Source organism: Sminthopsis crassicaudata, chromosome 2 (genome assembly GCF_048593235.1).
Source record: "Sminthopsis crassicaudata isolate SCR6 chromosome 2, ASM4859323v1, whole genome shotgun sequence".
In the NCBI taxonomy this organism is placed as follows: Eukaryota; Metazoa; Chordata; class Mammalia; order Dasyuromorphia; family Dasyuridae; genus Sminthopsis; species Sminthopsis crassicaudata.
In genome coordinates, this window is record NC_133618.1 from 605,090,582 (window position 1) to 605,115,663 (window position 25,082).

General features: G+C 33.5%; 1 protein-coding gene across 2 annotated transcripts in view; it reads left to right on the forward strand.

Moving 5' to 3' along the window:
• Positions 1–24,628, forward strand: part of HECTD2 (HECT domain E3 ubiquitin protein ligase 2) — a 100,274-nt gene extending 75,646 nt beyond the window's left edge. For both annotated transcript variants that reach the window (XM_074295857.1, XM_074295858.1), the window contains 7 exons: positions 1,974–2,132; positions 9,334–9,408; positions 13,565–13,652; positions 13,742–13,848; positions 18,489–18,604; positions 19,148–19,291; positions 24,386–24,628. In XM_074295857.1, the coding sequence (XP_074151958.1) occupies positions 1,974–2,132; positions 9,334–9,408; positions 13,565–13,652; positions 13,742–13,848; positions 18,489–18,604; positions 19,148–19,291; positions 24,386–24,506 (810 nt within the window). In that variant the 3' untranslated portion in view covers positions 24,507–24,628. The remainder of the gene's footprint in view (positions 1–1,973; positions 2,133–9,333; positions 9,409–13,564; positions 13,653–13,741; positions 13,849–18,488; positions 18,605–19,147; positions 19,292–24,385) is intronic.
• Positions 24,629–25,082: the final 454 nt, after the last annotated feature.

Here is a 25,082-nt window from a genome sequence, read left to right on the forward strand (position 1 = left end):
GCTGGGTGGGTATGGCCAATTCCATTATGCTGGGGTTCAGGGCTCCCTATTTGCCTTCTCTATTTGTGTTGGAGGTCTCACAGCTGGTCTGCTGATCTACTGGCTTCTGATTCAGGACCAGAGTAGCCAATGCTATTGTATTTTGGTCACAAGCCTTGTACTCTCCCAATACCCAAAAGCCTCTCCATTCTGGGTCTCCCTGAATTGTGATGTGCTGCGCTCTACCTGTACTAGTCTGCAAACTACTCCCCCATTCCCCCCAAATGAAATTTGTTAAGCTCCAAATAATTGTGGGTTCTGTCACTCCAAAACCCATTCAGAGACTTGATCTGGAGTTGATCTGAGAGAAGGCAGGAAGAGCTCAAAGACCTGTCTACTTTCTGTCATCTTGGCTCTGCTCCTATGGAACTATTTTCATGGCGCTGAGTTTCTATTTTGTACTACTGAACTCATCATATATTTTCTAAATAGTCATTAATTATTTGCATTGCACAAAATTATGATATAATATCCATTTTCAGATAATTATTAATTTTTATTCTGAATTGAGCAAACCGGAATGCCCAATTTTTTCCATGAAGTTTTCTTTATTTCTTAGTGATACAAAAACACATTCACAAACAAAACCCAGAGTCCTATGTTGTAGTTTCCCCTCTGAGACTATAAAATGAATAGCTTCATTGGTGACCTATTATAATCTTTATTTAGTTGAAGTTTAAATATTCTGGAATGTAATATAAAACTGTCTTAGCAAATGGGTCAGTTACATTCCTCCCACACATCTGTCATAATATAAATATAAATACATACATATATATATATATATACACACAAATACATACATACATGTATACATCAAAAAACCACAAACCTGGAAATTTTATAAATATATCCATATTACTTTAACTTTGCTATTCCACAGTAATGGTATGAAAACCATTGAATTAACTTTTCACTGTAAGATTATAACTATCCTATAATTTGTCAATAGCATATTTATACAGCTTAACCCAGCTTATTTTCTTCAGATGCTCTAATTTTAAATTTCCTAAAATGACTATAGCCAGAATCAACATTGAGGGTTACTCATTTTAGTAAACTGCTTCTTCCATTCAAATCACCTACCTACATGTTGATCTAATTTTAAAATGTATTAAACATTCTCTAGAAGTGTCTAAAATAGATACCTTTCGTGGTCTTGGATCAAGGTTTCTAACTATGTCATGAATTATGTCAATTTGACCTTTCTTATTTTGTTGTTAATAAAAGGATTTTTTAAGCAAAATTAAGGCAGAAATCTTTGAGAGAAAAGGAAGGTAATATAATATGTATAAGTGAATGGAAAGTTAAATTAAATCTAAAAGGAATTGCAATGGACATATGAAAAGGCACATGAAATACTCTGTGCTCTGCTCTAAACATACAAGTAAGAAAGCAAGATACGTCCCTGCTCTTCAGGAATCAACACATATAGAAAGTTTTTATTAGAATGTTAGATGGAAAGATCCAGCGGTCCTTAGGGCTCAATGACAAAGCAGATGATAATTTTAATGTCTATTTCCCCTGATAAAACCATGTCTTTTATTGATATTGAACTATTTCACAATGACAGTGGCTGTGATAAGAACTTTTTTTCTGGATTTTCAAAAGCTATTGCTGTTGACGAGGTGGGAGGGTTTCAATCCTGCAAAAGTACTTGACTGGTCACATTGCCATAAGAATTATTACCCTAGAGTATGTCATGGGGGGGTTGTGAAGCTCAGTGTAGGCTTGATGATCACTGGAGCACTACCCTTTCCAGGGATAGTGCCCTGGAACTGCCTTTTAATGGCAGTTGAATCATGGTTGTTATTGGAGTGGTGAGGATGAGAGTCCCCTTCCTTACTAGGGTTGCTTCCCTGGATGATACTCTTATTTAAAATGCAAGTGTGATCATGGCTTCAATTTTAATTCTTAACACTTAACATACATAGCTTATGGGACTAGCTGTATATAACAGCATTACCTTAGATATACGTTTCCCACCCTGCTGTTACAAGAAGCTCCTAAGTCCTCCCATTGTTCCTGGTGATCAGAACACACCAGTCGGCATCTGCAGTGTTACAATAGATGATTTATATCAGATTATGCCTGTAAGTATAAATGTCTTAATCCCTTCTAATTCTACAGTGACAAATCATTTCTTTTTCTCTTGCATATTCTCTTTTGTAGCAATCTCTCTTTTTCAGCCTGTTTCCTTATCGCTCATCCATTCATTTTATTGTACTCAATTCCCCCTTCCTTTATAGACACATTTTAGCCCATCTTGAGTACCCCTTGGCTTGTAATGGAAATAGGGAAACTAATCATGTCACTAGATGTATGGGCAGGAGTAAAGATGGAATCAAATTGGAAGAATCTGTCTCCTGATTGGTATATGACGGAGATGGGAGTAATAATATGTTCAGTGAAATGGATTGATTTGTAGGGTTAGATGGACAGACAGTAAAAAGATACAATTCCAGCAAACAACTGACTTTCAAATTATCTCTGCATAGATTATCCAGATTTGAAGAATCTTCATCCTCTAGGCTTGGCTCTTTCCTTTCAATACTTCTTAGGATCTTCTTTCCCATATGTTTTTTGTTTTGTTGTTATTGTTGTTGTTGTTTTTATTGAGACAATTGGGGTTGTGACTTGCCCAAGGTCACATAAGTGTCTGAGACCAAATTTGAACTCAGGTCCTCCTGACTTCAGGACTGATACTCTAACACTGCATCACCCAGCTGCCCCTTTCCCATATGTTTTGATAACTGTGCTGCTACTTTAGCTTAGGGTAATAGTAAAACCTTAAGGAATTTGCTCTTTTAGTGTGTATTTGAACAGAACCTGCTCCTACAGGGATGATCCTATTGCTGTTATTAATTCATCAATGATGATCATAGAAGATTGACAAAATCAGTATCCTACAATGGTGCCATGGCTGGGTCAGAAAGGTTGATTACAAGAAAACAAAAGGAAAGTTCCTCTTAGGCTATAAGGCATATATCTGTGGATTGTTTATTTCACGTATAAACTCACTTAAACTCTAAATTGGGAAAGCTAATAATATATACAAGACTTTGAATCTAATTTCCAAGTATTGCCAGAATGTTGCCTTTGTTTATGCTAATTTTACAGATAACAATTATAAGAAGTTATTGATCTCACTATACATACAATACTTAGAATTTAATTTTAGAGGCCCTCTAAAATAATGAACTCAAACCCAAATAGAAATGGAGCCCACTAAAGCCAGGATCTCCAAAGGCTACATTTTGACTTAGAAAGTCACATGTTAACATTATGCATTTTTCATGATATTTTGTTTTTATAAATTTTGTTAAATATTTCATAATTACATTTTAATCTGATTTGACTACAATCAGGAATATTGTGGGCAGTATGCAGCATGAACTATGAAACAATTCCCTAATTTTATACATGATAGAACTGCTATCATTGTGTAAATCAGTTTCTGACTTACAGCCATAAAATTTAGTGTTTAGGGCTTGAAATTTTTGCTTCAGCACTAAAAAACAAACACAAAATCAAAGAGTAACAAGGACTTAATAAGATGAGTTATGATCACCCACGAGCATTTTCAAAGACAAAGTCAGGAGGTCTCATTTCCAGTAGGCAAAGGGAATAGAGAAAATTGTATAGTCACTTGCAATAACTGAGTTTTTTATATTTTCTTTAAAGTCAAGTGACTACTTTCTAAGTTCAAAATATAAGCTGGTCTTTTTCCTAAAAGAAAAGTTGAGGGGACTTCAGAAGCACCTCTCTTAGAGCATCAGGGACAGTGAGAATTCCCTTTTTAAAAAAGGAATGGGATTTTCAAAATGAAAAAGGAATCAAAGGATCTCAAGAGGAAAAGGAGAATCCTGAATTGTATTGGGAGGTTGGAAAATAGTAAAATGTCACACAAAGAAGGGAAGAGAGAAAAAAGAAACATGGAAAAATATAGAAAAAATAAATATATAGAAACATAAATACATACACACACATAAATTTGTGTCTTTTTGAAAGAGAAAGTGCTGGCTAACCTGATGAAAAAAACCGTTATTTGGCCTCTAAAGAATAATAAAAGAGAACTAGAGATGAGAGATCTTCCAGTAGTGGTCAAGAAAAAGAGAGGAAAGCGGGCTCCCTGTTCTCTCCATGAGGAGTAATGCACTCCTTGTGAGCTAGACCCATGTGACATTAACAAGATACCCTTGTAAGAAAATCCAGGAGCCAGATGGTAAAAAAAAATGACAGAGAACATTTTGAAAATCAATGTGCCAAAAATATTAGGCACTACATGCAGTTCTCTGGGTGCATGGTAGGCTGGCAGCCTGTATTTGAAAAGTCCTAGACCTGACAATTTCTAAGGACCCTTCCTTTTAGCTCTAAAATGCTACCATTCATGTGTTTGATTAGATTATATATCTAAGATCTCTGAGTTCCAACATTCAATGATTTCTATTTCACTGGAATCTATATTTTAAATTTTTTGACAGAATATCACCAACAAATTAACCTTTTTAAAAATTGAAGGGATGCAGCTTTTACATCTGTACTTTTTAAAAGTTAAGTTTCACTTGATTTTTTTAAATGAAAAACTAAGATCACAAACAGTCCTGAATAATAGCACATTTAAATATAAGTAATATAGTATCTGTCAGATTAAACTATGTTCTCACCACAACAAAGAGAATCATAGGGCTCATATATTTAGAACTAGGGAGCTAAGTGACACAATAGGTAGAATTCTGGTTTGGAGTCAGGAATGCTCACTTCATGAGTTCAATTCTGGCCTTAGATGCTTCCTAGCCATGAGACCCTGGACAAGTCCCTTCACCCTGTTTGCCTCAGTTCTTCAACTGTAAAATGAGCAGGAGAAGGAAATGGCAAACTGCTCCAGTATCTTTGCCAAGAAAACCCCAAAAGTAAGGGTGACAAATCAGACATGATTGAAGAATAATCACAAATTTAGAGCTAGAGAATATATGATCCAACTCCTTCCCTATTACAGATGAATCAGCAAGCCAGACACTCTGCTAGTGCTAGGGGATACAAACCCTAAAAGGATACAACTCTTGCCCCTTAAGAGCTTCCATTCTACTAAAGAGAGAAATTGCTCAACTGATAAGGAAATGGAATCCCAGAGAGCTTTGCCTGATGTCCTACAGGCATTAAGTATCAGAGCCCAGGTTTTTGACTCCAAAGCCAGTCCCCATTTCTTTGTATTCCCCTGCATCATTGGGTGCTTCTATATAATATGAAGTTAGTAAAAATAGACCCACTGAAAAAAGATGCATAAAAAATCCAATGAAAATATGTCTGTGAAAATTCAACACTTAGGTGTTTCAGAAGGGCAAAATGAGGTAGAAAGATGCATTAAGGTCTAAGAAGTAAACAACATATTCCAAGCTAACAAGATAAAAAAATAATAGTGAATTGTGATTGAATAATTGTGAATAGTAAATGAATAAAAGAATTTTAGATTTTGACGAGTTAAAATTTTTAATAGGTAAACAATCCAATATGACCCCATGAGTGAATTTATGTGTGTCTATCCAGCAAAATGTTATTTGTCATGGAGGAGACAATTCAGCACAATGATGAAATCAGATTATCCAGGAACAAAAATTCTTTCAAGGATAGAACTAGAGTTAGGGGTTTGATCATTTCCTTTGCTATTTGAAACTGATAGGGGGTGATCAGAATATGGATTTGTATCCCAAATCGGCCTTTCTCCTACTTCCTAAATATGCCCTATAAAATGAAGTTGGATCTGCAGAGGCATCATGGCCTGTGGACTAAAGTTTGAACTTGGGAATCTGAAGGATCTAAGGTCAGATCGTACCTATACTTTTGGGACCATGGACAAGTCATTTAATATGTTTTAGCCTGAGTCTTTTCCTTTCTAAAATGAGAGGAATAATAGTTGTATTATTTGTCTCACAGTTTTGTTGTGGAGTCCAAATAAGATAATGTATCAAGTTGAGCTTTGCAAACCTCAAACAAAGTACCATATAAAACACTATTTATTCTAGTGGAATGTAAACTTTTTTCAGGTACAGACTATCATCTTATATCCATCTTGTGCTTAGCTCATCACCTTGTACAGAGTAAGTATTGATAAATGCTTGTTGCATTATTCACAAAGCTAAGAAGGAAAAAACAGGCCATTGGTGAATTACTCACCAAAAAATTACACTTTAGGATCAATTGGACTTATGAATGTGTTCTTAATTAGCTTCAAAAACCAAATATCTTCATATTAAACAAGTGGCCTAATGAAAATACCATGAACTTTAAGAGAGACTCTGAACCATCATACTTAGTAGTTATATGGACCTGGCAAGTGGTTCAACCTTCCAAACTTCATTTATCTTTAGAAAGGAAGAAAGAAATTAAGAAAGGAAGCAAGAAAAGTAGGAAGGGAGCACTATCATGTTATAACAAGTAATTTCCTAGATTGACCATGAATAAGAACTTAATATATGATTAAATATTGAACACTAATATTGAATATAAAATTCAAGTCTAGTCATTCAAACAACATTTTCATTAATCTTTTTTGCATAAAACTCTAAATTTCCATAAAGTTATTTTGAATTATTAGAGGAAAATGGAAGTAAGATAAAGTTCAACTGGACAAATTTACAGACAAGTGTAAATTCTCTGTCCCATTAAAACAAAAAGCTTTTCCAGAAATCATACTTTTGTTTATTTTCTTAATGAACAAATGTTACAAATGTGTTAATGAAAGTTGTAAGTTTTGGAATTTGCTATTCAGAAATTTGGGATTATTACTAAGAATTCATGAATCCAGAGGCTATTGGTCATTGTGTAAATCTATCTAAGCAAAGACTGAATGAATCTTGAATGACAAAATAAATGAACAGGCCATTACTTTTTCTTAAGGTGATATCCTTTTAACAGAATCCAAAAATAATCATCTGGAATACTCAAACTTTGTATAGCTCTTATCACTCCCTGACAACCATCTGGTTTTGATTCTATTTGACTAATTACAATCAACATCAAGCAATGTAGCCAATCTAGACTAATTTAATTCAGTAAGGAACATAGTAGGACTCTAATCCTTTATATTTTTTGGCATCGCTACTCCATATTTTCTTCTGTAAATAGGTTTGTAAAAAGTCCAGTGGGGAAAAATTAATTGTTCACATTGGAAATATGGAAATAGCTTACTTTAAATTATTAGGTTCTACAGATGATATAAAATGTATTGTTTTATTATTCATAATAATTAATTACAAAATAGAACACAAAATGAATATGTTTCAATTATACAATGCACAACACATTTTCATATTACTATACTTTAATTACTACTAATTTGAATTTAGTTTCCTATTTAAAGGAACAGGAAGAAATTAGAAAAGAAATTTTGTCATGAGATTAAGGGATGAGAATGATTCTGAAATTCCTAAAGATGTAAATCCCTCATTATTTTCATGTAGCATACAAAGCATTGGCAAATAATGGTTTTATTTCTAGTGTTCACTTAAGTATGAATTGCCTACTGATATTGACCAATTTTACTATTTTAAACCATTTTTGGTAATATTAATTTAAAACCCAGCTTAGCTTCTCCCAAACTCCTAGATTTTTCAGAAAATGAAATTGAATTTTTTGAGTTCTACTTATTCATTATATAGAATTGTGACAAGCAGGGAAATCTATTCTTTAGGAGGGAAAAAGGTTTTTGATAAAAGTAACAAAACTAGTGATAATTACAAAGAGATGCTTTCAATTAGCTGTTGAAGACATCCCTTCTGCTATTTTTAGTGCTATTTTCTTATGTTTTTGTTGGTGTTTTTAGCATAACATTCCTTTCCACGTTTACCCCTCCATTATAAGAAAGATTTGAGGAAAAATAATTCAACAAATCAACACTCTTGCAGTTTATACACTATTGTATTTTTATCATGCCTAATCTCTTCAAAAGAAGGAAGATGGTGAATTTTCTCATGTTGAGTCTGGAGTCAAGCTTGGTTTTTATATAATTGCACAATACTCAGTTTCATTTTCTTCTCATTTACATTGTTGCAGTCACTGTGCATATTCTTTTCTGCATCAGTTCATATAAATTATCCCACTTTTTTTCTAAATTCTCCATATTTGTGACTTTTACAGTATACTTTTTTTACATTCCTGCTTTTTAGTTTGTTTCTCAATTGCCCAACCAAAAAACATTTTCTTTGTTTCCAGTTCTTTGCTACCATTAAAAACTGTTGTTATTAATATTTGTTATGCTTGAGACATGACTTTCTGTCTTAGATTTCTCTAGAGTATATGTCTCCAAAATGGGATCTCTGACCCCAGTGGCTGTGGATGTTGTAATCACTTCTTTTTAGTGTAATTCCAAATTGTTTTCCAAAATGATTGGACACTTTACAGGACCACCAAATCCTTCCAATATCCCCTCCAAACTTGACAAGTTTTAACTTTTGTCATTTTGACAGTTTCTGAGTTGAGAAAAAACCTTAGTTATTTTAATTTGCATGTCTCTTATTATTTACTATTGATTTGGAGCTGTCTTTCATGAGATTATTACTGATAGTTTGTAATTCTTCTGAGAACTGTTCATAGCCGTTGATATTTGTTTCATTAGAGGAATAGTTCTTAGTCTTTTATACTTGCTTTATTTTGCTACACATCTTGAATATAAAAATCTTTATTACTGATATTGGATACAATGATTTTTCTCAAATCAAATTTTCCTTATCCTAATTGCATTGATTTTGTTCACAAAAGTTAATGTACTTGAAATTGTTTTTCCCATGTTCATAATTATGAAAAGTACTTCCATCTATTTCCTTTGTGTTTGTGTATTTAAGTATTAAAATAATTTATCCATTTGAAACATATTGTGGCATATGGTACAGGATGCCCTTCTAAACTTCTTTTTTTGGTTAAACTGCTTTCTATTTTTTCCAACAGTTCTCAGTCAAATAGAGAGTCCTTAGCAAGCTAATTTATGTTCTTGGATAATGTTGACATATTCCTATTATCTCACATATCAGAAAACTTTTCAATGATTAAAGAATATTTTGATAAGAAAATATTTCTTGGGAGCATATTTCGAGTTATAACAGAAAAGTTTTCAGAAAAACATCCCTTTTGTTAATAAAGATATACCATACAAACTGACATATAATTGAGTATACATTACCATTGTTTTATTATATAAATAGTATATTTGCAGTATTAATTCTTAGTTTAATTGAAATTGCATATGTATCACTTTAATGTAATTATATTAAATTAACATATAATATTTGTTTTTCATAGGAATTGGCCCATGGATTAACTGAACTTTTATCATATGATGGTAATGTTGAAGAAGATTTTTACTCAACATTCCAGGTAATAGAAATGTAAAAGAAAATGATCTGTAATATTCAAATCAGTATCAAATAAAAACTTTATTGTCACCATTCAATTTTTAGTACCTGCCCAGTTCATAGTACTATACTAGATATTTGAAAAATACTCATTTTCAATCATATTTGTCTCTTCATGACCCCTTTTGTAGTTTAAGATACTAGAGTGGTTTGCCACTTCCTTCTCTAGCTCATTTTACAGCTGAGGAAATGAGACAAACTTACTCAGGGTTACCCAGCTAATAAGAGATCAGATTTTAACTCAGATCTTTCTGACTCCAGGCTCTGTACTGTATCCGCTGTGCCACCTAGATGCTTATTTGGGAAACAGAGTCTAATCTCAATACTGTTATCTACTTTTAAGAATCTTAGACATAGAAATGTAGTAACAAATACATTACAATGACTTTAAACATAGATCACTGGCCATCACAGGTGAAATGTTATTATAGGCCTTAGCAGCTTATAGAGAAGCAAAAGTATCAAAAATAATAATGATGAATAATCTATAGATAGCAAATCAACACATTCTTAGCTTAATTGCTTTCTTTGATCTCTTTTGAAACAAAGTCCAGACTCTGCCCTCAACTTAAAAAAAAAAAAACTACCTGAAAATAGCAGTGTAAAAAAATCTGAAGCTTGGGACAGTGCCCTCTACTCCAGCAGCAAAACCCAACTTTAAGATCAAGTTTAAAATCAAGAAATAGGCTGGGAAGATGAGCAAATAGCAAAAAAGAAGGAGGAGGAGGAGATTAAAAGAGGAGGAGGAAAGAAGGAAGAAGGAAAAAAGAGAAGGAAGAGGAGGAAGGAGGGAAGAAGAGAGAAGGGAAGAAAGGAAGGAAGGAAGGAGAGGAGAGGAGAGGAGAGGAGAGGAGAGGAGAGGAGAGGAGAGGAGAGGAGAGGAAAGGAAAGGAAAGGAAAGGAAAGGAAAGGAAAGGAAAGGAAAGGAAAGGAAAGGAAAGGAAAGGAAAGGAAAGGAAAGGAAAGGAAAGGAAAGGAAAGGAAAGGAAAGGAAAGGAAAGGAAAGGAAAGAAGGAAGGAAAGAAGGAAGGAAAGGAAGGAAGGAAGGGAAGGAAGGAAAGGAAAGAAAGGAAAGGAAAGGGAAGGGAAGGAAGGAAAGGAAGGAAAGAAAAGGAAAGGAAAGGAAAGGAAAGGAAGGAAGGAAGGAAGGAAGGAAGGAAGGAAGGAAGGAAGGAAGGAAGGAAGGAAGGAAGGAAGGAAGGAAGGAAGGAAGGAAGGAAGGAAGGAAGGAAGGAAAAACAACAACCTGACCATAAAAAATTATTCTGGTGACAGGGAAGATCAAAACACAAACTCAGAAGAAAACAAATGAGTCTGAAGCCAGAAAGAAAAATGTGAATTGGTTCCAAGACCCAACAGATTTCTTAAAAGAGTTTGAAATGCAGTTTAAAAAGCAAATAAGAAAAGGAGAAAAAAAATTGGGAAAAGAAATGAGAGCAATGCAAAAAACAAACAAACAAACAAACAAACATGAAAAATTCAATAGCTTGGTAAAGAAAGCAGAAAAAATACTGAAGAAAAACACCTTAATAGACAAAATAAGTAAAAAGGTAAAAGAAGCCCACAAATCCATTAAAATGAACTCCTTAAAAAAAGCAGAATTGGCCAAATGGAAAAAGAAACACAAAAATTCACTGAAGAAAAATAACTCCTTAAAAAGTTCAATTGACCAAATGGAAAAGGAAGTTCAAAGGCCTCTAAAAGAAAATAATTCATTAAAAACTAAAATTGGACAAATGGAAGCTAATGTCTCTAAAAAACATCAAGAAACAATAAACAAAATCAAAATAAAACAAATAGGAGAAAATGTGAAATATTTCATTGGAAAAACAACTCAATTGGAAAACAGATTGAGAGGAGATGATTTATTGAACTTCTGAAAGCCATGATCAAAAAAAAAAAAAAAAAAACCTTAGACATAATCTTTCAAGAAATTATCAAAGAAAACTGTCTTGATATCCTAGAACCAGAGGATAAAATAAAAATTGAAAGAATACACCTAAAGAAATCCCAAAATAAAAACTCCAAATTTCAGATTTCCCAGGTCAAGGAGAAAATATTCCAAATAGTCAAAAAGAAACAATTCTGGTTCATAAATATAGGATTTAGCAACTTCTTCTCTACATTAAAAGATTAGAAGGTTTCATATGCTGGAGGGCAAAGGAGATAAGATGCACCTAATAATCACCTACACAGCAAAACTGAATATAATCCTTATTAATGTAAAAAACTTATGTTCAGTGAAATAGAGGAATTTCTAGTATTTCTGTTGAAAAACCAGAGCTGAATAGAAATTTTTACTTTAAAATACTAAACCCAAGCAAAGCATAAAAAAGTAGACAGGAAAGAGAATTCATAAAGAATTCAATAAGGTTAAATTGTTTGTATTCCTATATAAGGAAGATGATATTTATAATTCCTAAAACTTTATCATTTTTAGGGAAGTTAGAAGAAATATCCATAGAAAACACAGATGTGAATTGAATATGATGGGATGGCAATAATAATAATAATAATAATAATAATAATAATAAGTAAGAAGTAATAAGGAGTAAAAAGAAGAAATGTTCTGGTGGAAGACAGAAGGGAGAGATAGATTGATTTAAATTACCTCACATAAAAGAGGCACAAAAGAACTTTTACAGAGGAGATGAGAGAAGTAAGGGGATGGTATTGTTTAAACTTTACTATCATCAGAATTGGCTCAAAGGGGAATAATACCAACATAATCACTTGGATTTTCTGAGGATTTTTTGAGGATTGACAGAGTGAAAAGAGGTGAAATAGGACCTAGAGAAATACATAGTAATCATGTCTGTGAAAAATTTTTACAGCAAGTTTCCCTAATAAAGGCCTTATTTCTCAAATATATAGATATATATGTTATATATACATATATATCCATATATATGTATATGGATATATATGTATATATAACATATATATCTATATATGTATATATAGATATATATATAAAATTGAGTCAAATTCATAAGAATATATGCCATTCTCCTTTTGATAAATGGTTAGAGGATATGAACAGGCAGTTTTCAGATGAAGTAATCAACGCTATCTACAATCATATGAAAAAGGCTCTAAATCATTATTGATTATAGAATTGCAAATTACACCAACTCTGAGGTACTACCTCACACCCATAAGATTGACTATTATCACAGAAAAGGAAAGTAACAAATATTGGATGTAGTGGGGGGTGGGGAATGGGACACTAGTGCACTGTTGGAGTTGTGATCCCATTCAATCATTTAAGAGAGTCATTTGGAACTATGCCCAAAGGGCAATCAAACCCTTTGATCTGGTAATATTACTCTAGGTCTGAATCCCAAAGAGATAAAAAGGAGAAAGGACATACATTTATAAAAATATTTATAGCTGCTCTTTTTTTGATGACAATTAATTGGAAATGGGGATGCCTAACAACTGGGGGATGAACAAGTTGGGATATATGATTGTGATAAAATACTATTGTATTAGAAGAAACAATGAGTAAGATACTCACAGGGGAAAAAAACAATTGGCAAAAATTATGTGAACTAGTGTAAAATGAAATGCACAGAACATGAGCACAGTAACAGCAACATTGCATGAATTTTTTTCTTTTTTTGTCTTGAATGCATATGTATAAGCTATGTCAAACTGCTTGTCTTTTATGTGGTGTGGTGAGGGAAGTATTTGGAACTAATTTTTTAAGAATGTGAAAAATAGTATTTTTTCCATGTAATTGAAAAAATAAGATATTAAACAAAAATATCTCAAAGCAGAAATGCCATCTCTCTTATTAGGATAGAAAAACACATTAGACATAAAATAAAAACTGATTTTGATAGTAAACTTTCTGGCAGCTAATTTTGGTAATATTTTTATAAGAACTTGGATAAGCATGCTATTAGGAGAAAGGGGGGAATTGGTCAAGATAGAAGATAAATTATATAAAATTGCTTTAAAATCAAACAAGTGATCTATTTCAGCATCTTGAGGGTATAAAATGTTATGCAGAAGTATTTTCCCCTACATTTTATCTCTTGTTTGAATATTGCCTAATAATGTTTTCATCATGGAAATATTTTAAAAACTATTATAATGGCATCTCCCATCAGGTTTTTCAAGAAGAATTTGGAGTAATCAAATCATATAATTTAAAACCAGGTGGTGATAAAATTCCAGTTACCAATCAAAATAGGAAAGGTATGTTCAATATATGTATTTTTGTCTGAAATGCATCTGAATTAACCATTTGCTTATATTAATTAATCAGATGTATACTTTCTTTCTAGAGTATGTACAGCTATATGTTGACTTCCTTCTCAACAAATCCATCTATAAACAGTTTGCTGCATTTTATTATGGATTTCATAGTGTATGTGCTTCAAATGCACTAATGGTAAGTAGAAGTTTAGATTTTATTAAGTTACCAAGTAAGCTTTTCAATCTACAAGAAAAAATAATTTAGAATAACAGTTCTGATGCAAATAACCAGTTGCCAGCTACTTCAAGGTAAGGCATCATAGTGTATCTGATGGATTGGTTGGACTACCTTAGTACAAATCCTAGCTCTGATGCTTTATAAGCCATGTGACCTTAGAAAGGGCATTAAAAATCTCGGGACCTCAGTTTCCTCTTCAGTGCAATTGCAATAATAAATATCATCATACTACATTGCCTATTTTATATACTTTATAAATATCTTTATACATTAGCATTATTAATATTAATTAGACAAGTGAACTGGATAAAATTCAGTTGCAGTTAGCCACCCAATCTCAGAATTGGAATGGATCTCAAAGGCCATCTAATCCAACCCCACCTGAAGGAGGAATCCCTTGTGCAACCTTCAGTTAGTATTAATTCCTAGCCTTATTTCCTTTCTTTATGCAAAAGAGTAATGACCACAAAAACCTTCCCAGGTGACTGAAGACATTCTACTGACCCATAGTTAATGAGCTTCTCTAGTATAGGAAATTTGAGTTACAGCAAATCTTTGTGGGAGGGGGAATAGTTAGCACTTGTCCCTAGTGGTTGTGGGGGTGGTGTCCAAACTCTTCCTTTCAGTAACAACTTTTATTCAATCAATCAATTAGCATTTATGAAATTACCCACTATGAGCCAGACTCTAAGGAAATAACACAGACAAGTTGGATTGTGCCCTCCAAAAAGTAAGCAACAATGTAAAATCTTTTCTGAACATTATCATCTGAAACAATAAGTAAGAAATTCTTTTTTTCTCTAAAGTTGGGAACCTAGAATATCAGTTTCTTTGGGAAAGTTGTGCATCTATCCCCTTGTGTTTTCATATAATTGTTGGTTTCATTTATTTTATTATAAATGAAACTATCAACAGATTCAAATGCAAAACCAAAAAAATTTAAATATTTAAATTAAATATTTTAAAAATTTAAACAAAATAAGATTTTTATGTGAATTAACATTAGTAACATAATAATGAAAAGTTTTGCTTCTGTGTATATATATATATATATATATATATATATATATTTTAAATTTGTTATTATTGCTGTTGTTGCTGTGAAAACAGAGGCAAACAGGATTAAGTGATTTGCCTGGGGTCACACAGTAAATGTCTGAGTGCAGATTTGAACTCAAGAAGGAAAGTCTCCCTGACTTCAGAACCAACTCTCTATCCACTGCCCTTTTGGTAAAAAATCTCAGGATTAAAGCCTTCTACTTGTAAACACACATCTCTCTCCTCCCTTCTTAATGAACCCTCATTCTGATATTCCTTAGCTACCTTCTGAGATCTATCCTCCCTTTCACTGCAAAATTTGAGAAAGCTTGACTGCCTCTTCTGGACCTTCTTTTACCTCCCACTTATGTTCCTGCAATTCAGCTTCCCATTTTTTCAATCAATGGAACCCTCCCTCTCCAAACTTACAAGCAATCTACAAAGTACCAAATCTCAGTCCCCATCCTTCTTGTCTCTATAGCCTTTCACAGTCTTAAACACTCTCTCACCTCTGGATTTTCCTGCCACTGCTCTTGGTCTCTTTTCCTCCATCATCTGTGTCATATCTTTAGTAGTGAATAAGTCTAAAGCCATATCTTGGGTTCTGTTCACTTCTTTCTCAATTTCTTCTCACTGAATTTAAGTCCTGTCTCTGATCCATCCTCACCATATGATCTTAAACTCTCAGTATTCTAAATAACTCTCTAAAGCCATAAGTTGAAGAGAAAGAGCCAACCTCTACTGTAGAGGGAATTTCCTCACCTGGGAGATCCCTAGACTAATGAAATAACAGGGCTTATGCCTATACAATCTATCTATTTAAGTTGACAATGAAAAATGGAAATGCGTGGAGTGATGGATATTGATGCCATTTATAACAACTTCTTGTAGAAGCTTCCCAATTGTAGATTAGTTTCCCTAGTGAAAAGACCAAAAAAGTATATGAATCACCTTCATAACCTAACCAGTTTGCCATGTAAAGAGAGATGGAAGTCAAATGCAACACCAATTTTTAATATAAATTCATTTGTAAAATCTAATGGACAAGAATGGTAGATGAAGATATCGCCTTAAAATAGTGAAAAGCAAAAGGCAGAAAAAAAGAAATCAATTGAACAAAGTCATCCCAAGTACATTTAAAGATGAAATTGGAAGGATAAACAACTTAAATATGAAAAAAGATCTGCAGAGATTTTTATAACACAATGTCTTCATCTTCTGGGCACTTTAGGAAGTGACTATATCCCGTCTTGTGCCATTCTCTAGTTTTTCCATATGTATATAGGCCATGTCTCTATGAAAAGATTGATACTCCTCAAGGAAAAAGACTTTCTTCCATGCCCTACAGTTTATATACATATTGAAGTGTTTGAGGTATTCAGGGAGGACCTTTCTAAGGACTTCTCATTTACTTTTAGTGTCCATGTGATTCACCCAACTCTCACCTGTGACTTCAAGAAGCTATAGCATGCATACTGGCCACACCCCGATAAAATGTCTCACCAGACAGGATAAACCAGGCTGAGGTAACCTATGGACCTCAAATCTGTCGATGAGTTAGGGGGATGACTCCCCAGAGCATGTGAAGAATTTCCCTGGCAGAAAGGGCAAATGAGAACAATTTATTCCCACCGCCATAAAAACGACTAGAGCAAGAGCTGTGGAGCTCTTAGAGTTTGGTCAACCATCTCCCATGCTATCCCCAGTCATCTTGTTTTTTTCCCTGTCACTATACTTCTATGACTCTGGAAGAAAGCGTGAGGGTGATGACTTTGTATAACGCTGCCTCTTTTAATTCCAGTGCACAAAGCAAGTCAAGATGTAGCCTGTGATGTCATTGGTCTCTGAAAACAAAAGGCAAACAATATCACATTGTATAAGCTTGGTAATTTGCTGAATTGAAATGAATTAAGGATTCATTTCTGACTCCCCAAATGAGAAGCCATTATCAATTTGATTCTATCGTCATAGACCTGGCTTTTATTTATTAAACATTTTTAGATTTCTTATAGAGGAACTGGAAAGAACAATTAAAAGGACAAAGAAGGGAAATATAGCTGGACTAGAAGTACACAAAGAGGAAACCCATACTGAAAGTGACACAATTCTGAAAGAAATGAGAGACCTTCCGTAGCTAAAAAGAGAGAGAGAAAATGCCAATTAAAGGGGAAAAAAATCTTGGACCTCTTTGCTACCTTTTGGTCACTGAATCAATAGCTAATAGCCCCATACATCTGTTTTTTCCATCTATATAAATATGATCAAGTATTCACCATTGTTATTGAAAGGATCCAATGCAAAAATTACTGTTAGGTGGTGAAATTTACCACATATTCCTTTTTGTGAGTAACATTGTGCTGATTGCATCAATCCCCTGAACATTGCAGATGTTCTCCAAAAATGAATTCCAAAATAATTCATTGCCCCTAAAATTCTCCAGATCAGAAAATCCTTCCCTGACTTCTATTGCTTAATATATGTTATCTCTTCTTTCTAGAATATAAGCTTCTCAAGGGCAGGGGCTGTCTTTTTAAATTTGTATTCCTGGTGTGATATACCCAAATCTATGCAAAAAAAAAAAAACAAACCCCCAAAAAACAAAAAGCAAAAAATAAAAAACAAAACTGAAACTATTTGACCTTATGGAGTTACTCTAGGGAAATTCTTTGTAAATCTTAAAGCTCTACATAAATCTGGGTTACTATAATAATAATTTTATAGGTTTAAAAGTAAAATTAGTGCTGCTGGGGAGCAGATGAGCCCCAGTATTTTCAACTTGAATACTTATAAACCATAAAACACTACATAAATGTCATAGTTATTAATGATGTGAAAGATATTAATTTATTGGCAAAAGTTAAAAAAAGTTATTCTTTAGAAGAATTAGATTTATTAAAACTGAGGTTGAGAAAATGCTTCCTTGGTGTAACATTTTATTCATTATAAGAAGCTACACTTGTGATTTCCAAACATTTCCAATTTCTGGGTCTTTTGTTTGAAGTTTGAGTGTTTATTTAACACAAATAAAAATGTGCAAAGTTTTTTACACATTTTCTTCACTCCTCAGTCTAGCCTTTGGATTGGTGATCTTGATGACTAGCTCTCTCAACACTGACTTTCCATTTCTTAGAAGAAACATTGTAAGCAATCTCAGCACAGTAAGATTTGTTGCACATTAGTAGCACTTCTAGCTCTATGACATTGTACACCAAAAACTTCCTGAATCCACTTGGTAACATGTGTTTTGTCTTCTAATTGCTTCCATAACTAATATTGGGCATCAAGATCTGGCCCTTGAATCGTCTTTACATTCTGCTGTCAATGCCTCTTTTCATGCCATTTTCTCTAGATCTTGACTTGTCAGACTGGTGCTGGATGAACTTTTTGGTCTTCTTATTGGACTTCATGAAGGGTTGGAGGGCAGGAATTGTGCCATCTAAGAGATTGCAACCCCTCCTCGGGAAGTGCCAAGAGAAAACATTTAAGTTGTTTTAAACCATTGTCCGAAGGTTTTTTATTATGATTAATTAATAATTATTTTAATTTTTAATTATTGGTAGCTGCTTCGTCCAGAAGAGGTAGAAATTCTGGTCTGTGGGAGTCCTGAATTGGATATGCATGCTCTGCAGAGAAATACTCAGTATGATGGCTACGTGAAAACTGACCTTACTATACGGTAAGTTATTTCCGCTTACTTAAGAAGTAAGCAATATATTTAGTCATTTATGCTCATTCAGATAACAAAGGCTTATATGAGTCTTCTTAGCACAAAAATACTATTATGCACATTTTAAAAGTAGAAGCACTTGGTGTTCCTCAGGATAATGGTGACAAAAATGTAAATTTCAGAAAAATAAATGAGTTGATAAAGATTGAAGTACAATTTTGACATAGAACATGCAATTATATGTGTGTATAATTTATATATGTTTAGGATGAATAATTTTAGTAATACTATTATAACTAAAAACTTAGATTTCATAAGAGAAAATTATTTTGATACCTCCCATAATTAGACCATTTAGAAGTCTTTTAAATTCTACCAGAGAAATTTTCTTCATATATAGAACTACTTAATTAGTATAACTTCAAATCGAGAGAGTTATTCTGTTTAAAGGGATTTGTTTCCTTCCTAAAGCTGATTTTAATCTAGAACGTAAGATAACAGTTTGGATTTGTTTTTAAAAATCTTTTTAAAATTGTATTTTATTTTGAACAGATACTTTTGGGATGTTGTGCTTGGGTTTCCTCTTGATCTTCAAAAGAAATTACTACATTTTACCACAGGAAGTGACAGAGTACCTGTGGGAGGAATGGCAGATTTGAATTTCAAGATTTCAAAACATGACACTTCTACTAACTGGTAAATTCTCTCTTTTTATGTTTAAAGCTTTTTTGAAAACATATGCATGGATAATTTTTCAATATTGACCCTTGCAAAACCTTGTATTCTAAATTTTCCCCTCCTTCTCCTCATCCCCTCCCCAAGATGGCAGGTAATCCAACATATGTTAAATGTGTTAAAATATATGTTAAATCCAATATATGTCTACATATTTACACAATTATCTTGCTGGACAAGAAAAATCAGATCAAAAAAGAAAAAAATGAGGAAGCAAAATACTGTGTTGTGATCCACATTCAGTTCCCACAGTTCTCTCTCTGGATGTAGATGTCTGTCTTCATCACAAGATTATTGGAGATGGCTTCAGTCATCTCATTGTTGGAAAGAGTCATCTCCATCAGAATTGATCATCATATAATATTGTTGTTGTAATATATAATGATCTCCTGGTTCTGCTCATTTCACTTAGCATCAGTTTATGTAAGTTTCTCCAGGCTTCTCTAAAAACATCCTGCTGGTCATTTCTTATAGAACAATAATATTCCATAGCATTCATATACCACAATTTATTCAGCTGTTCTCCAACTGATGGGCATCCACTTAGTTTTAACTGGTAAATTCTCAATTTTATTTGTATGTTTTATTTTACAAGGAGCACTGTCTTTAAAAAAAAAAAAAGAACACACTTCTTGGTAAAATACATCCTTTTGGCAGAAAATGTTTTCTTTTTTTCCTTGTGCCTTCCATTTCTTCTTTTCTATCCATTTCTAGATATCAAAAATTAATAATTAACACATATGACAAGTCACTATGACAATTTGGCACATTCTGAATATCAACAAATCTCTGAGCAACAACAACAGAAACTTATTAAGCCAGTAATAATCCATTTGTATAACTTGAAAAATATCATTGCCAAGTAACAGGTTCCACTAAAACACTCATAGTCACAATGTAGTAAGTGTGAAACCCCTAGCCATGGAGAAGTTTAGTGCCTCTGAGGATCTGTTCCTTCTGAGAGATGTAAGGTTGACCCAGCCAATCATAAAGGTTTCTGGGGAGTTGTAGGTACATGTATATATAAGGCCATTTCTCAGCCCTGTCCCATTTTATACTTGTCCTCTCTTACTCTACATTGAGTTTTAACTACTATCAGAACTCTCCAAATTCTGTGATATTCTTGATGCTGTTGTTGCAACATGAAACTTTATATTGTTTGGATGAAATGGAAATGTCAAGAGATAGAACACCTCTAACTTTAATACAGCATTCCCTTCTATGGTTTCCTACTTGAAAGATCTTGTGTAACCTTTTTAGTTCCTTCGTAGTATTATTTGTTAGATCTTAACACAAGGTTTATAGTCAATGGTGAAGCTCACCAATGTGATAAGAAAATCAGGAAAGCTGTGAAATAGATAGTTTTCATGAGTTTCTGTAGCCAAAAAAGAATCCCCTGGCGGCTATCCCTCCAGTGATGAGCTTCTGTTCTCAGAGACAGCAGTTATCCAGATTACCCCTGTACCTGCACTTAAAACCTTTCCAGCTGGGCAGGGACTGCTATTCCTTGTGTCCCCCAGCACAATCCTCATGAGCCACCTTTCTATCACAACATTGGATTGGAGGAAGAGTCAGGCTCATATAACAAGATTTTGAAATATAATATCTAATTTCTAAATTATGTTCTAAATTTAATAATGGTTTTTATGATGTTATGTGAAAGCTAGGAAACTTTAAGGTGGTACTTATATGTACATCTTTAAGTTTGAGAAAACTATGGACATTATTTATTATGATGATGATGAAAAGTAGAATTTTTTAAAGCTATTATACCTTCCTTGGTCTATGAAGGTAAGCATCATGACCTAGGAGAATATGAGGCTTGGAATAATAAAAACTTTGGTTTCAAGCCATGCCTCTGTGCTTTCTGGCAGTGTAGTCATGGGCAAAGCCAAAACTTTCTGAGCCTCATTTTCCTCATCTGTAAAACTGAAACAATTCTATTTGTGCTGCCTGAGTCTCAGATGAAATAATATATGTAAAGTGCTTTGAAAATTTTAATCAAGAGGTACATTTGGGTCTATATGATTTTATAAGTTACCACCATTGGTATATATTCATGAGACTATGAATAATAATTTTTATAAAGAACAACTTTTAAAGCCTTATATTTTTTATTATGTTGGAAATGGATATGAGTTTAAGTTTAATTTTCTCAGGATTTCTTCCTTAAAATTACTTCTACTTCTCTCTAGTTAATTCTGTTCTTTATTGGTTATTTAAAGCCTAGGGTTTACACACACACAGAGAAATTGAGACAGAAAGAGAGAAATAGAAACAGAAAGATAGAGAAAGGGTGCTCCTCAGAACTCCAATAATTATACTTTACATATTTGAACTGAGTTGAAAATAGCATTCAAACTCTAGAGTCATATGAACTGGATCTAATTTAGAGGGAGAAGAAAGGGGGAGGGAAAGGAATGTTGCAATAGCCAAAGAGAAATAGTACTCTGTTATATTCGTATCCAGGGTTGTAGAAATCTCAGACTATAATTTGGATATAGCTCCAGGTCTCCATAGATATCCTGTATCAAAATACGAGGTAATGTATATGTAACTTTTTAGACAGCCCTTATTCCACCCCCCACTGAAAATGTAAAACGACATAACAGACATTCAGTATCTAGCAGACAAATTTTCCTCCCTCTCCAGTAAATCTTATCTTCCTCCAGGATCCTAATATGCTCCACATTTGTAAGAGCACCCTGTGGTTTGGATTCCTCTCAAAAGGAAAAATGAGTTCGGGGTTGTTAGGAAGGAAGCTTTCCAATAAATCCCTCTTTCTCTCTAAAAAACCCTACAGGCACATTCATCCATAGGATCCTACCCTCTGTTTGGCTTGCCCCCAGGAGAACACCCTTATGTTGCTAAAGAGAAAACTTCTATCAGATCAGACCTAAAATGTCCAAATAACTCACAGTAATGGTAAAGGACAAAGTCCAAATCCCTCTCACCCACCATATCCTGATTTTGATTACTTCTTCCCAGATGGCCAGAATCCTCTTTCTCATTGCTTCTTTATCCTGGAATTAAAGAATTTTCATTACTTGTTCAAATGTTTCCCCTCTATTTATCTGCCATCTATGTTAGAGAGGTTACAATATAGCCTTTCAAGTCTGGGCCAGGAGCTGAGGTTCAGGACTCTCTTCTTGGGCCATGGGAGGGAAAACTTCAGAAGTCTTTCCATGTACTTCTGCCCCGAGGCAGAAGTTCTACTGCTTTAAAAAGACAGAAAAATGTCAAGTTTACAACTGAACAATTCCTACTTAGGTCAAAGGATAAGGACAAACAGTTGTTAAGAGAGGAATTACAAATTATTCACAACCATGCAGAAAAAAAATGCTCCAAATCACTGATTAGTAAGAGAAATGCAAATCACCACAACCCTGAGATTTCACCTTACCCTACAAAAATGACAAAAAATGGCAGTGGTGTTGGAAGGGTTGTAGAAAGATAGGCACACTACTATATTGTTGGTGAGGCTGTGAAATAACATGATCATTTTGGAAAGCAACTTGAAATTACTCAGAGTAAAATACCTATATCCTTATGATCAGATATTTCATTATTAAACTTATACCCAAATAAGTTAAAAATAAGGAAAATTTTTCACATACTATAGGAGCATTCTTTGTTATAACTAAAAATAGCAAACAAATTAAAGCCCAACCAATTGGGGAAAGGCTCAACAAATTGTAGTACAGGAATATAATGGAATATTACTGAAATATAAAAAATTATGTGAATGATGAAGACAAAGAATCATGGAAAAGAGCTACCTGAACTGATGCAAAAAGAAGTAATTAGAGCCAAAAAAACAATATACACAATGACTACAATAATGTAAGTGGAAAGAACTACACACCAAAAAATAAAAAATAAATGTAAATGAAATTATGAAGATCAAGTGAATTCAAATCAAGAATTCAAATGAAATCCTACATGGAGAAAATCCCCATACTTCATATGGTTTCAGATAAATTTCAGGTTTTTCAATGTATTTCAGTTGTGCCAACTTTCTTTTCTTCTCCTAAAAAACCCTAGTAGACACATGGTATGGCTTTCAGGGAGAAGAAAGAAGAGGGATAACAGATTATTTTTGTGGCATAAGAAACAGAAAATATCACTAAAAATTATAAAGAAAAAAGAAAACTTCCCATTTACAGTCCATTACAAAAGATTGGTTTCTCTCAAAAGCAGTTCATCACTGAGGAGGCCATTATTGATTCATTCATACTCCCTGAGATCCATCTTTCAGGAGGTACATTTATACACATTCCACAGAATGATAGACATCAAGAGAAACCTCAATTTTTTTTCCATTTGCAAAAATTTTAAGCATTTGCACACCTGCTGAATGCTTATATGATTGATCAGGAAACTTCTATGATCAACCCTTGACAAGAGAAAGAAGTATTAATTGTAGAAACACTAAATAAAGAAATGCATCATCAGCAAAGAAACATGAGAAAACTTGTTAAATTAAGAACTCCAGAAGGAAGACAAAGTTTATGGTCTTTGAAAGCAAGATTATGTAAAAGTTGAATGTATCAGATGCCTCCAAAATTTGCTCAATACACCTATCTAAAATTCAAGATTTCCTCAGGAAATCTGGAAGGCTTGGTATCATCACCTAACTTTAATAGAATATTTGCTTACACTATGTGGGGAGGGAGGAAATGGGGGCATTCAGGGCAGTCAGCAGTGTGAGGTTCACCCTCAGCAGCTCTGTCCTTCAGTATTCTGAGACACAAGGAAAGATTGAACCACTTCTTCAGTGGGCTGGGGGCTGGTGTTTACATCTTCCAGAGCATGTCACTGAAAACTGAAAATCGGCAAAGGGTTCCAATTGGCAAGAATACTGTGGAATTCAAACACTTTTTTAATAATTGACAAATGAATTATAAAGTTGTTAATCATACTCTAGTCCACTATAGCCTTCACCAAAAAGTTTCTTCCCAATTGCTATTGATCTCAAGTAAAGTTTCTCTGCATTTTCATATTTTGGCTTTTTATTTTTTTTAATGGATTATTTAAAGTTTATCTTTTTTCTAGGTTACCTGTGGCTCATACCTGCTTCAACCAGCTTTGCCTGCCTCCTTACAAAAATAAAAAGGAATTAAAGCAGAAACTGATCATTGGGATTTCAAATTCAGAAGGTTTTGGGCTGGAGTAACTTTGGACTTGAAATAAAGTATTTTTATATGTAGCATCCACTCTCTTCTCATTGTGCCTTTAACCTTTTCATGCTTCTGTCTTCAGCACTACAATAAGCTAAACAATTTTCAAATGCTAACTTTTTGGATTATTAAATGTGAAATACATTTAATCTACATAGACTTTTCAAAAATTACAGAAACTTTGGCACAGGGAGGTGGGGTAGTCAATAGGTAACAATAGGATTTTTTTTTAGGATCTCTTTTTATAGCACTTTACCAGTCTCCATAATTATGTCACATGTGCCACTAGGGGATTGAAGTGCAATATTTAATGCATTTCTAGAATGTGGCAGATTATGTGTTATTAACACACAGTAGCAAAGCATAAAGCTACAACACCATTAATATAAGGCCTGTAGCCATATTTTCATACAGAACTGAACAATTTTAATCGCAATGGAAATTTACAGTGTTTTTAATATTCTGGCTTTAGTTCTATAAGGATTAAGCCGATTGTTGAAAAGCATGTAAATAATTGCTGGGGGGTGGAGTTTTTAATAGTGCTATTTGTTGCTAAAGATTTATTTTTTACT